Raw genomic sequence first — 14,749 nt, forward strand, 5'->3', positions numbered from 1 at the left:
GCTGTGAGGCTTGGAAGTAATATATACATCAAGTGCCTCATCCATAGTAGCTGCTTCATAAATGCCTGCTGGTATTGGGATAGAGACAAAAGATGCCTGGGCAAGGCAGTGGGGACATCTGGAATGTGTGGTCTGCATGGGCACACTTTAGGCACGGGGGAATCCTCCCCGGAGTCTCCATTGCTCATAGCATGGGGCTCCCCCCACCCCCCAGGTTAAATCCCGAGACCACCCACTGAGCGGGGTTGGGTGCTGGTCCCAGGGGCCATCCTGGCTGCTTCCAGCTGACCGGCCACGACAGCTGAGGCCCTGGTTGTGGAGGGCATGGGCACACATCTGTGGGTTCTTTAGGGGGTGATACACATTGCCTGACTTGATGAGAAGCAACCTGTCCCTGGCCTATTGGTTTCCATGGCAGCGCAGGGAAGAGCAGCCAAGCAACCAGGCGGTTATGCTTAAAAAAAAAGGTAGCACGATTTGGGATCCTAGTGACTGTCATAGCTCTGTGTGTGCAAAATACAAAGATTCATTTTTTTTTTCAAAGATTCATTTATGAAACAAATATTTATTCAGCATCTACCACGTACCAGGCACATGGGGTGTATCGGTGAGTACAACAGACATCCTGTTCCAGAGGCGCTCACCACGTGGCAGGTGGGGTGGAGAAGCAAACAATGAAGATTAGGTGTGATCAGCACATACATTGTACAGTGTTTTAGGAGGCGAGCCACGGTATGAAGAGAAAGAGGTCATGGGAACTATGAGAGCAGGGTGGAGGTGGGTGGGTTACAACGTGAAACATGGGGTCAGAGGAGGCCTCCTTGTGGAGGGAAGACTTGAGCAGGACTTAGGGAAGTTTCCGGAACTAGCCTGGCAGAGAGAGAACAGCATGTGCAAAGGCCCTGAGGCAAGAGTGTGCATGGTGTGTTCGAGGAGCAGGGAGGAGGCCGCGAGGCTGGGGAGATGAGAGAAGAAGGCAGGAGGGGCCCTCGGGACATCAGACCACATCTGGTCATCTGACTTGGGCTCTCCTATGGGCTTCCCTGGTGGCTCAGTTGGTAAAGAATCCACCTGCACTGTAGTAGATGAGGGTTCGATCCCTGGGTGGGGAAGATCGCCTGGAGAAGGGAATGGCAAACCATTCCAGTAGCCTTGCCTGGGAAATCCTATGGACAGAGGAGCCCGGTGGCCTGCAGTCCATGGGGTCACACGATTCGCGTACGACTTAGCGACTAAACCACCACCATCGCGTGACCAGTTACAAGTCTGTGGCGCTCATCCAGTGGGAGATGATGGTGGTGGCGTTGGAGACGAGTCCAGGGCAAGTCACGTTCCACAAAAAGCTGACGGTGAATAGCAGAAGTCAGATGAGCACAAAAATGACCGTGAGTCAAAGTGGAACAACCCAAATCGCACGCACACACACACGCACACACACGCACATGCACACACACACACACACACGCACACACACACACACAAAATGAAATGTAGAAGGGTGGGAAGGAGCACATTTTGCTGATGAAATCATTGAAGTCTTCAAGTGTTTAGGACGGGCTTTGGAGGATGGATAGATTCCAACCAGGAGCAGGGCTAGGAGGGCGATGAGGGCAGTGTGGCATCTGGGCAAAGCATGAGGGTGGGAAAGGTAGGGACAGAATCAGGCCTTTTCCATCTATCCCTCCTCTCAGGCTTCTCCCAGCCCACAGTGTGCACAAAGAGTGCAGAAAGAGTGGAGACAGCTGGGCCGGGCTGACTAGCGGGGAAGCTGGGGCGTGTGGTACTTCAGGTGGGAGGTCGGGGAGGACATGGCACAAAGTCTGCGGCTGGTGGTCCTGGGGAGATGGGGAAGGTGGGATGCTGGCTGTCAGCCAAGGTTGGAGTTAGAGACTGCCCTGAGGCCCAGCCAGGGGTGGGGAGCACAGAGGTACCACTAAAACGGGTAGTTGGCAAAAAACAGGAGAGGAAAGAGGCAATGGCTTTGCCTTTGAACACACTGAGAGCAAGATGTCACGAGGCAGCAGCCAGTCAGGAATTGAAATGCCAGTCAAGGAGTTGTGCCCACACTTGGCTCTTGGTTGCTTTGCACTAATCTGTTGGGGGCTCCCAGGGTCAGTGGAGAGCCTTCAGGTTCAGGATGGAAAAAGACAGGATCCAAATGAAACCAAGTGGCCAAGGTCAGGACTCCGGCAAATGCTGGGTAGCATCGCTGGCACCTTCACAACTGGACGTTGGATGCCACTCCTGCTGGTGGCAAAAAAAGACATTTTTAATGGGCTCTTGTTTAACAGAATGTTCTGGAGGCAGTGTCAACTGCCAGAGGTGTGGGACAGGGGGTCTTGCCTTTCAGCTTCCACGGTGGAATGGGGGAGGGGTCTGATCCCCAGCAAGATTCTCTCCATGGTCGATTCCCCAGTCTCAGGGCACAGGGTATGTTCTGGGAGCTGAAGGAGATGAAAGTCCCCGTGTTGGTTCACCAGGGCTGCTGTAACGAAGGACCGCAGGCCAGAGGCATACAACCAGAAATGCATCATCTCATAGTCCTGGAGTCTAGGAGTCTGAGGTCACGGCGTGGGGAGAGTTGGCTGCTTCTGAGGGCCCCGAGGAAGGCTCTGGTCTTCACGTCTCTCCCAGCTCCTGCTGGCTTCAGGCTTTCACTCCTAGGCATGTAGATGGCTATCTCCTCCCATCTGAGTCTTCAAGTCTTCCTCTGTGTGTCTTCCCTCTTTGTGTCTGAATTCCCTGTTTTTCTAAGGACACCAGTCATATCAGACCAGTGAAAGAAACGTGAAAGTTTAATCGCTCAGTCGCATCCAATTCTTTGGGACCCCATGGACTGTAGCCCATCAGGCTCCTCTGTCCATGGGATTTTCCAGGCAAGAGTACTGGAATGGACTGCCATTTCCTTCTCCAGGGGATCTTCCCCACGTAGGGATCAAACCTGGGTTTCCCACACTGTAGGCAGACACTTTACCGTCTGGGCCACCAGGGAAGTCTATATCAGATCAGGGCCCACCCTAATGACCTCATTTTTAACTTGACTGGCAACCCACTCCAGTGTTCTTGCCTGGAGAATCCCAGGGACAGTGGAGCCTGGTGGGCTGCCGTTTATGGGGTTGCACAGAGTCGGACATGACTGAAGTGACTTAGCAGCAGTAGCAGTAGCCTCTGTCCAGACCCTATTTCTGGGACTTCCCTGGTGGTCCAGGGGTTAAGACTCTGTGCTCCCAATGCAGGGGGCCTGGTTTCGATCCCTGGTCAGGGAACTAGATCCCTCATGCCACATCTAAGAGCGGGCACAGCCAAATAAATTAAAAAATAGACCCTATTTCTAAATACAGTTCCATTCTGAGGTAGTGGGGTATAGGACTCGAGTGTATTTTCCAGGGGTGACTAGTGTTAGTTGCTCAGTCCTGTCCGACTCTTTGCCACCCCATGGACTGTAGCCCGCCAGGCTTCTCTGTCCATGGGGATTCTCCAGGCAAGAATACTAGAGTGGGTTTCCATGCCCTCCTCCAGGGGATCTTCCCAGCCCAGGGATCGAACTCAGGTCTCCCGGTAGATTCCTTCCCATCTGAGCCACGGGGAATCCCTGGTGGGACGGTAGAAGGATTCAGCTCACGACAATAGGATGTTGGTTTAGCTTTTTGTAACTTCAATTCACTTCTCCAGAAGCAGATGATTTTCATCCTGATGTTTTTAGGAAGATAAATATGTAATTGTCAATTTTTAAATTATGGAAATGAAATAAATCTGCTCTGCTGTTTCAATCATTCACGAAAGTCGGTTAACAAGCTCAGGTTTGCCCGCAGCAATTTCTGTTGATAGGTTGGAGCACCAAGGTACTGCTTGCGGAAAGTCTCTGGCCGTGGGATAAATATTTTCCCGTGATTTTTATTGTGGTGGTGCAGAAATGAAGGAAGTGGAGCTGTTCTCGTTGCTTTTGGACTGAGAAAACACGTTCAGCATGTGGGCTGTGTCTCGGGGCCAAACACCAGTCTGCAGCAGAGACCCGTCACCCCGGCCCACCCGGGGCGGCCGCCTCGCCAGTCAGACCTTCTCCCCACACGTACTTGACGTCCCCGTGGTTTCCAGAAAGGACTCAAGTCACACATGTGTTAGACCCGACGTCTGGGTGCTTCTGCTCAGTCCGTCTGGAAAAGCTTCTCCCATCTTGTCACCTGAGGCTTTGCCATCCACTCCACTCTCTCTCAGGAGCATTTTCCTGAAGGAAGATATGAGGCCTTGGTGGTGGCAGGCCTCAAGTCCCCTCTTTCTGCCATCCCTTTAGTGTCCTTGCTGGTTAAGACAGTAAAGAATCCACCTGCAATTCAGGAGACTCGGGTTCAATCCCTGGAGAAGGGGAGACCCCCTGGAGAAGGGAACGGAGGCCCACCCTTGCCAGGAGAATCCCATGGACAGAGGAGCCTGGTGGGCTACAGACCATGGGGTGGCAAAGAGTCGGACACGATTGAGTGACTAACACGTTCACTTTCTCTGCCATCTGTTTACGTGTGTCACCTGCTTTTCCTTCCACATCTTCCCTCTAGGCCCTGCAGGCCAGGGAACACGAGCTCTGCTCTATAAACAGGAAAACGGGGTGTCAGAGGCAGGCAAGCACCCAGCAGCTTGTTGTTGTCCAGCCGCTCAGTCATGTCCTATTCTTTGCGACCCCATGGGCTGCAGCATGCCAGGCTCCCCTGTCCTTCACTGTCCTTCAGCAAGTTTGCTTAAACGCATGTCCACTGAGTTGGTGATGCCCTCCCACCACCTCGTCCCAGCAACCGGCATGCCTCTCAACATGGAGAGAAATGGGAGGTTTCGGACTTAAGCCAGCAGCGCCCCCCCAAAAAAACGAACCCACCTGCCACCAGAGGAAGGCGAATAGAAACACGGGAGGAAAGTTCTCCTCTTTGCAGTGCTTTCTGGAGGGGGCCGCCGGGCCCAGTGGTCCCAGCGGGCCTCCTGGCCCGGGGCCCAGAGCAGTGGTGCTGAGTAAACAGGAAACACCAGGAATCTGGTTTTATTTGGGGCAGTCTTTACTTTCCCTCCTTTCAGTGGAAAATGAGTCTGCATTCCACAGACTCCTGAGTGAACAGCAAATAGACGCGGAGGCCCGCCAAGGCTGCGGCCCCTCCGCGGTGGTTTGGGGCCGGTTCTCCCATGTGGGGAGACCTTGGCCAGGCGGGCGGGCGGGAAGCAGGTGGCTTGCTTTAGAGGAGACTGAGGCGGGCAGACGTTCGTGCTCTGCAGCCGCCTGCTTCCCGTCAGCCAGCCGCTGACAGGGGGTCAGCTCCGCTCCTGGTCCCACACCAGTCAACTGCGTGGGGGGCGAGGTGGGGACACCACGGGGAAAGGATGGCCATGGCCGCCTGGTCTGTAAGGACACCCACGCCTTCCTAGAGGCCGCAAACTCGGCCTAAGGATGCGGCCAGAGGCTGGGCCGGGGAGGGCTGGGGTGTGTGTGATGCGTGGCCGTGTTTGCCCTAAGGCCCACCTGCTCAGATCCGCGCGCCCTGGTGACAGAGTTGAGGGATGAGATAGTTACAGGGCTCTTCTGTGGTCAAGCGCCTCAGTCTTTTCCGGCCTGTGTGACTTCTCTCTACACCGAGAAGCCTCCACCTGCGCCCCCTCAGCTCCTTTCTTCTTCCCCTCTGTCACTCAGTAGACGCCTTGGCCATCCTTCAGTCACCATCTTTCAGGATTACTACACTTGAAAAAAGAACAACGTTATGATGGAGAAGACTCTTGAGAGTCCCTTGGACTGGAAGGAGATCCAGCCAGTCCATCCTAAAGGAAATCAGTCCTGAATATTCATTGGAAGGACCGATGCTGAAGCTAAAACTCCAATACTGTGGCCACCTGATGCGAAGAGCTGACTCATTGGAAAAGACCCTGATGCTGGGAAAGACTGAAGGCAGGAGGAGAAGGGGACGACAGAGGATGAGATGGCTGGATGGCATCACAGACGTGATGGACACGAGTTTGAGTGAACTCTGGGAGTTGGTGATGGACAGGGAGGCCTGGCGTGCTCCGGTTCATGGGGTTGCAAAGAGTCGGACACAACTGAGCGACTGAACTGAACTGAAGATGTCATCAAGCCTGGTCGTTTTCTTGGGCCCACCTTCTTCCACCTCCTGTTTGAAGACTGCCCTGCCTGCCATGGACTCCCGCTGAACAGGTCAGCATTGTCATTTGAATACTTGAAAGAGTGTCCTCTGGCTTTTCATGAAGTTCCTCTCCAGTGGCCTCGCCTTTTCCCTTTCTGTGCTGCAGCCGCCTCCAATGCGTGTCCAGAGGAAGCCCAACGAGCCCTGGGAAGTCAGGCTCTGGGAGCGGCCGGCACACGTGTTCTCTGCAGCCAGCTGTGAAGGGCTTGGCCGGTGTTGTAAGTTTGCCCATGAGCACAGGTGATGAGCCTCACACACCCGGGCCTTCCCGACACAGGTCTGGGCCTTGGCTCTCTCCTGGTCGGCCTCTCAGCCTCTGAGTCTTTCTTCTCTCGTCAGACCTGCTTGATTGCCCTTCCTCTGCGAACAGATTTGCCTCTTAGTTCTGTTACTCTCCCGATCCCTTCTCTGCTATAATTTTAATTTGCTAACAAGCATGGCTTGCTCATGGCCCTTAGCTGTCTTTTTACCTTTATACCTTTCGAGGAAGTCTTTCCTTTTTTTAAATGTATGTATTTTTCACTGAAGGATAACTGCTTCATGGTACTGTGTTGCTTTCTGCCATACTCTAGGAAGCCTTCCAGATTCAGCTCCCACTCCTAACTCCTCAGCTCTCTCTTCAGTGCAGCTTCTGGAGTGCCTGCTCTGGTTGGCCCAGTTCGCCCTCCTCTGGGTACAGCTTTCTTTGCCCCCAGGCCCTCTCAGTGGCCACTGTCCAGTCTACAGTCCCGATTCACTTGGTCATTTCTCATAAGACCAGAGTCAGTGAAAGTCGCTCAGTCGTGTCCAACTCTTTGCGACCCCATGGACTATACAGCCCATGGAATTCTCCAGGCCAGAATGCTAGAGTGGGCAGCCTTTCCCTACTCCAGGGGATCTTCCTAACTCAAGGATCGAACCCAGGTCTCCCGTATTGCAGGCGGATTCTTTACCAGCTGAGCCACAAGGGAATAAGACCTGGTGTACCACAATTATACCATCTGATATTGCTCACGAATGACTAAGAAAGATACGGGGAAGATGTCCTTAAATTCTGACAGGTGAGTTTTTGAAGAGACACCAGTGACGTCCACAGGTTCACCCCACACCTCTGGGAATGAAGTTTAATGCCATCGGGTATCTCCCAAATCAAGTCCAGGTTCTCAAGTCTCTGTCAGAACTGGCCACCAAAGGCTCTCTTAGCTGCCTTTTGAGTCCTGTGGAGCCACCTTCCTCTTCACGTGACCCACGTTCCAGACGTTTCCCATGATTGCTTTGAGTTAATCAGCTTCTTTTATAGGGCTTCTTGTAACGTCCACTTTCTGCCTGTGCGTCAAAAGCTAGGTCAATACCTTTGTTCCCTTCCTATGGCTGCTACAACAAACTGCCATGAACTTGACGGCTAAAAGCAACAGAAATTTCTTCTCTTGCAGTTCTGGAGGCCTGAGCTGAAATCAAGGTGTTGGCAGGGCTGTGCTCCCTCCAAAGACTTCAGGGGAGAACAATTCCTGGGTTTTTGGAGGCTCTATGCATTTCTCTGTCTCCATCTTCCTGTGGCCTTCTCTTCTGTGTGTTTGTGTCTTTTCTGTTTCTTTTGAGGATCTATGTCATTAGATTTAGGGACTATCCAGGAAATCCAGAATGACCGCATCTCAAGAGTAATTTAATTCCATCTGCAAAGGCTCCTTTTTCCAAATAAGGTCATATTCATAGGTTCTAGGAGTTAGGAGGTGGACATATTTCTTTAGGGTGTGGGGGCACCATTTAATCTACTATAGTCCCCTGTTCCCTTGAAGACTGTCGCCTAGCCATAAGTGACCCTTTTCGCTTCTGGGTTCCAAAGCCCTTTAATTCAAGAATCTTAAAGGCCCTTTGACACTCTACTATGCAATTTAGATACTTTGGTACTAGTGGTAAGAGTGTGGGTTGCAGAGTTGTCCTGGGTTCAAATCCCAGCTGGGCCACCTGCCAGCTGAATGGCTCTTGTCAAGTCATTTAACTTCCCCCAGCCAGGGCCAGGACACAGAGAGGCACCCGGGGCACACGGCCTGCACGTGCATTCAGCCCTCTCTCCTGGGCGGGAGATGCCCATAAGCCTCCTTACACATTGTGCCCAGGCGTCCCTCTTGTCTTCCCTTGCCCCTGCCCTGCCTCTTGCCCTGGTCTTTTAGTCTGTAAACTAGGGATAGTGACCTCCCTGAGAGAGAGACGGTAAGACCTAAATGAAGGGCCAAAGTCAAAGACTTACACAGTAAGGGCTCCAGAGATGACAGCTGTTCGTTCTCTGACCTAAGCTCCCCAAGTCCTCATGTCTAATTCGTTTTTGTTTCTAATAAACACATTACATTGAGAGGAGCATGTGATCAATTATGTGTGAGTACATTAATGCGGGTTTGCTGTCTGAGGCATGTAATTTGGGTTAGCGTCTATCACCAGGCAGACAAGTCAAGCTCCGAGGGCCTGGATCAAGACTTCTTGAACTGATTCATTTCCTTGTTCGTGTTCAGTGTTTAGCAGATTTAGGTGAGGTGCTCTGGACAGCGGGAATAGAGCCCAAAGCCTCAGAAAATCGCTGAGGCTGGTTTCCAAATTAGAGCCATGAAGGAAGAGGCTTCCAGAGTGGGATGCGTGTGCCCTGGGAGGATTAGCTCGTGTCTGGAGAGCAGTGGCTCAAACGTGCGAAGTGGCCTGGGTCCATGCGTGCCGGCTGGTCAGGGACGGATGGGCTCCTGCCCCGCTACACGCACTTGCCAGCTCCCTGGGAAGCAGATTCTTTCCTGGAACTCAAAGCCTATCTTGCATCTTGCCTGGAACCCCATGAAACTCTTGGCGGCATCTGCCCCAGCTGCGTGCCCCCCACGCCCCCGAAGCATCACATTTATTTGATATTGGGATTGATATTCATCTTTTTACATTGCGGTTGGGACTCATTAACTCTCAATAAGGACCAAAGTGGAAGGTGGAGTTTCCTCCTCTTCTAGGGAAAGAAAAAAGTTTCCTTGGACCGGCCACAGCTCCTGTAACTGACTTGGTCTGCTGGCATGAGACAGCATGTTGTGTGGCACCCTGAGGCTGGTGAGAAAGGGGACAGACTCAAGAATTCCTGGGTGGAAGGCTCTACCCTGTATTTACCACAATTACTAAAACACCACATTTAATAGCCCAAGACTGGTCTGTATTTGCATGGAAACCACATATATGTGGAATTCTATTTTATTTTTTTAACTTCAAGATGGCCATAATAGGAGCCAGACTGTTGATGAGTCTAACAATTAGAAGCAGCTTCTAAATTTCCCAACACAGTCATCTTGGGTTCAATTCTGAGATCTTGTTCTAAGAGTTCAAGCTGTGTGGTGTTTATCTAGCAACCTCGCTAAAGCACTCACATTGGTCGGTGCCAGACATGTGCATTCGGTTTGCTATCGCCCAGTTCAAGGACGGCTCTATAACCAGCCCTGGAATTTAAATCAAGCAGTCTGGAAGGGTGTTGGGAAGTTTCGTTTTAATAACTGGTTGTATTTATGTCCATAATATCACTATTAAATTGGCAAGTAGGAGGCAGCCTTCGGTGTGGGCGAGCCATCACCACCCCTGGATGATCTGTGTGCTTTGAAACAGGGAGTTTATAAAGAGGGTTCTTGGCTTCAGGAATTTGGCTCAATGGATTTATCCATCTGAGCCATGTCCACCACTGCACCTGCTTCTTCTGGAGCCAGACGTACACATTATCACCATCACTCATTCAATAGTACTGAAATGACATCAATCTACGAAATCTGTCTGTTTCCTTTCTTTCTCTGCCACAAAACAGAATCTCCAGGAGCTTGCGGGGATGGGTTGAGGGATTGAAAACTACATTCTCAAGTCACTGCTTGAGACATGTTTTTATTTTTTCAAGTGACTCTGGTGATGAAAGTAGTTCAGTCACAGGGCAAGCAGACATTTAAACTGAAAACAATCAGATGGTAAGGATCTCTGCTTTAATCCACGAGATGAGAGGTGACTGCTACTCGTTTATGAAGCAATTATCCACTGGGAGTGTGGGGCTGGAGAGGTTCGTCCACTACAGTTAGTGGTGCTCACAGAACCACTGCCTTCGAGAGAGAAAAACTCGGGCACCAGTGATGAACTCATTACTTCTGTTTGTATCTTACACAAGCAACAAGATCCTAATGTAAATATCAACACATGGCTAACACTCCCATTGTATCCAATTTGTTTTTCAAACTCTTGAATTCTCAAGGAGTAAGAAAGAAGCTACACAGCAAGGGCAGAGCAGTCTATACTAAGGGCTGGAAAACAATAGTGCATGAACTGGCCACCTGCTTTTGTCAATAAAGTTTTACTGACACCAGCCACACCCATTTGTTTATGTCTTGTCTAAGGCTGTTTCCGTGCTACTATGGGAGAGCTGAGTGGTTGCGACAGACACCGTATGGCCAACAAAACTCCCAAATATTTACTCTCTGTGTTGCTACAGGAAGAGTTCACAGACCCCTGGTCTAGACAGTCAGTTGAGCCAAGTGTTGGCTAAAGGTCCCCAACTCACAATGCCAAGAGAAGGACTGGATTGGCTTTGGTTGTTGTCACGCAGTGTGTAATTTAAAAAATCTTTACAAGCTGGTACAAGTAAAACTCCTATTCACCTTACTTTGGAGAAGCGATATGGAAAGTAAAATTAAGTCTGACTATATTTTATGCTTAACCTAACTATATTTTATATGTTACCTAAACTTCTACAGCATTTCTGGGTTGCCCAACTGTGCATAAGTCAATGTCATTTCTTACAACTTTTAAAAGATACAAATGTTGGCGACCACTAAGTATTGGCATTACGCTTGTCTCTGTGGAAAATTCTACAATGTGCAAAACCACGTGCTGTAGCTATAAATACAGTCCCACTTCAAGTCAAACTCTTCTAATTATTTTCCAAATCTTTGAAACCAGTCGTAAGAGTCACCAGAAAGCTGTAGTTTAAGACACCAGACACATTTCTTAGCTGAGACTTCCAATGCCGACATGCTGGACCAATTCAGTGAAGCATGCCATAAATTATATGACTATGTTATTTGAATTAATGGGACACTTTCTACAATGGCAGGAATTGTTACCAGGAGTTCAAAAGCCAGACATGGGCTCTCGGTTATTATTCATACTTCAGTGATAGATTTGAATCTCACCTTTTTGGCCAGGTTTGGTTGGTCTGGTCAGGAGTGCAGGTCATGACAGAGAACAAAGATTAAAGACCTAAAGCAGCTGAGACTACGGTTTCAATAGTCCCGAGTTAAACAACCAAACAAACGCAAGACCACTGTCTGAAACAGTATTGGACTGGTGTGTGACCTGAAGGTTTGGAAATGTCATTAAAGATGGGGCTTATTATTTGATGTTGCTTACAATGAAGGCGAGCTCTTTTCAGCTCATTTCAATATTCAGTTCAGTTCAGTCGCTCAGTCGTGTCCGACTCTCTGCGACCCCATGAATCACAGCACAGATATGATTATGGACTCTACCTGCAAATGTGTCTTAGTAGACCTGTGTCTATGGCAGCAGACGAGCCATTCAGGGTACAGAAGAACCTGGACTAGACTCAGGCTGGACCACCTGGCTGTGTGCTATGTCTGCAGACTGAAAACGGCTGAAATCCAGTTCTCTAATCATAATGTCTGTGGATTGAAAACGGCTGAAATCCAGTTCTCTAATCATAACAGTTCTTTTACCTAGAAGGATTTTATTTTAAAACTTGAAGTAATGACTTGAGGAAAAGATGGAGTGTTCGTGAAAATATCTCTAAAAATTTCAATATGATTTTTGAGACTTAATGTTGAAAATTAAAAACATTAAAAACCCACTTGATGAATTATAAGATCTAAACAAATAAAGGCATAGGATATGAAGTTTCTCTTAAGTTTCAAGTATATTAGGATCATATGCTGAAGAAAATATCACTGCTCTACACTCTTACTTTAAAAAATTGATACTGATTCATTTTTTGGTAGTAATTCTTAAGTTTTTCTATTCTTAAGCTTAAAAAGTTCACCAGCCAAGGTCTTCTGGTTTTGATATACCCCACCATCAAATGGGGTATAAACTGGATCTTGAATCTGTCATACAGAGTGAAGTAAGTCAGAAAAAGGAAAAGAAGTATTGTGTATTAATGCATATATGTGGAATCTAGAAAATGGTACTGCTACTGGCTAGTCACTTCAGTTGTGTCCGACTCTGTGCGACCCCATAGACGGCAGCCCACCAGGCTCCGCCATCCCTGGGATTCTCCAGGCAAGAACACTGGAGTGGGTTGCCATTTCCTTCTCCAATGTATTAAAGTGAAAAGTGAAAGTGAAGTTGCTCAGTTGTGTCTGACTAGTAGCGACCCCATGGACTGTAGCCCACCAGGCTACTCTGTACATGAGATTTTCTAGGCAAGAGTACTGGAGTGGCTTGCCATTGCCTTCTCTGAGAAAATGGTACAGATGAACCTATTTCCAGGATAGGAATAAAGATGCAGATGCAGAGAACAGACATATGGACACGGGGCAGGATGGAGGGGAAGAGAAAAGTGGGCTGAATTGGGAGGTCGGGATTGACACATATACACTACACCTTGTGTAAAATAGATAGCTAGCGTGAACATGCTATAAAGCACGGGAAGCTCAGCTTGGTGCTCCATGATGACCCAGAGGGGTGGGATGGGAGGGCAGGAGTGAGGCTCAGGAGGGAGGGGATATATGTATACATATAGTTTGTAAAGGTTCTGCCTGCAAAGCAGGAGACCCCGATTCGATTCCTGGGTTAGGAAGATCCACTGGAGAAGGGATAGGCTACCCATTCCAGTATTCTTGGGCTTCTCCTATGGCTCAGCTGGTAAAGAATCCGCGGGAGACCTGGGTTTGAGTCCTGGGTTGGGAAGATCCCCTGGAGAAGGGAAAGGCTACCCACTCCAGTATTCTTCGGCTTCCCCTATGGCTCAGCTGGTAAAGAATCTGCGGGAGACCTGGGTTTGAGTCCTGGGTTGGGAAGATCCCCTGGAGAAGGGAAAGGCTACCCACTCCAGTATCCTGGCCTGGAGAATTCCAAGGACTCCATAGTCCATGGGGTCACAGAGAGTTGGACACGACTGACCGACCTTCACTTTTATAGCTGATTCACTTCATGGTACAGCAGAAAAACACAACACTGTATAAAAAAGGAAAGATGAAATAAAAAAAGGAATACATGAAAGGAAAGATAAAAAGGAAAGAGTGACCTAAGTGCAGTCAAAACACAGATGCTTAATTATGAAAAAAAAAAAGACACCTTTACATCTCAAAGGATAAATATGATAGGGCTAGTTTTCAGAAAAGATGATTCACCACGCTCATTTGGCAACAGAAAGGTGAAATCTTTATGGGAAGGTTCCTAAAAGATGTCTAAGGAAAATGAATGCTTTCAAACTTTTGCTTTAGGGAGGAGGTTGTGGGACTAAAGTGTCTTTTTAAAGTAAAGCAAATGACCTTGCGAGCTGTATGGGAAAAGCAACCTACGCGTTCTACAGCCAAATTGTGAACGCACATTTTTGTGTGACAGTCCTGCCTAGGCAGCCAGACTCTAATTAAGATCTAGCCAGTTAGATGATCACCCGGGAGAGAGGTCCAGGGTCTGGGGAACACTTCAAATTACATTCCGTGAAAACCTTAGACTGTCAAAGCTCAGGAAGGCCCTGATCGTCCACAGACAAGGAGGTGGGGTCAGGCACTGAAAAGAAGGTGAGCAGGTCAGCATAAAATAGCTGCTGACGTAAACTGAACATGTGCAACTTTTTAAAAGGCGGTATTGAATAACAGGCCCACAGCCATCCCTCTCGGCGTCTCAGACCCCTTTCTTCTCTCCACGCGGGCTCTTTATGGAGTCACTTCCATCAGGTAGAGTTCCATAGGATAAGCCGCTTGAATCTGGCTGTATTTTATCCAACATTTGTTTCCCTGTGGAGATAATAATCACAGAGAATCTTTTGAGCTCTTGTAGAATAATAAGTCTTAATAATTTCTCCTCTATCTAGGCCACATTTTATTCCTTTTTAAAAAAGGACAGTGTGGTCGCCCTCTAAATAGATGAAATAAACGTCAGGGAAGAAAGGCCCACAGAGCTCCGTGCCCCTGATGTAAGATCGTGGCTGTCCGCATGCGCAAACCGCCTTTCCACCTGGGGAGCACATGCTGTCTCCATGACCGTGCTGGGGACAGAAATCAGGCTGGGTCTGTCAGGAGACCAACATGAAGCGTGTGCACATCTCCAAACGTCTCTCCCCTTGTTCTGTCTCCTGGTCCACGTTTAGTCTAATGCGTGTAACAACAGAGGAAAACAGCCTTCCAGAATGGCTTCTAAAGCTCTTACTGATTCTACATATAGAACTGTGTGAAATGAAAAAGAGTTAAAAGTAAACTTCATTTCCTACCAAAGAACCCCTAACCATAGAAGGCATCTCTAAGGCACACCCATGCTCAGTGGCTTCAGTTGTGTCTGACTCTTTGTGACCCCATGGACTGTAGCACACCAGGCTCCTCTGTCCATGGGGTTTTCCAGGCAAGGGTACTGGAGTGGGTTGCTATTTCCTTCTCCAG

The 14,749-nt window shown here is 49.1% G+C and overlaps 1 protein-coding gene across 2 annotated transcripts in view; it reads right to left on the reverse strand.

The window, feature by feature from the left end:
• Positions 1-5,497: 5,497 nt before the first annotated feature.
• The window catches only part of NIPAL2 (NIPA like domain containing 2), a 90,186-nt gene continuing 80,934 nt past the window's right edge, over positions 5,498-14,749 (reverse strand). For both annotated transcript variants that reach the window (XM_088844685.1, XM_055431635.2), the window contains exon 11: positions 5,498-14,110. In XM_088844685.1, coding sequence (XP_088700811.1) covers positions 13,998-14,110 — 113 coding nt within the window. In that variant the 3' untranslated portion in view covers positions 5,498-13,997. The remainder of the gene's footprint in view (positions 14,111-14,749) is intronic.

This window comes from Moschus berezovskii, chromosome 16, assembly GCF_049115385.1.
Source record: "Moschus berezovskii isolate FMDL1 chromosome 16, NW_MosBer_1.0, whole genome shotgun sequence".
Taxonomy (NCBI): domain Eukaryota; kingdom Metazoa; phylum Chordata; class Mammalia; order Artiodactyla; family Moschidae; genus Moschus; species Moschus berezovskii.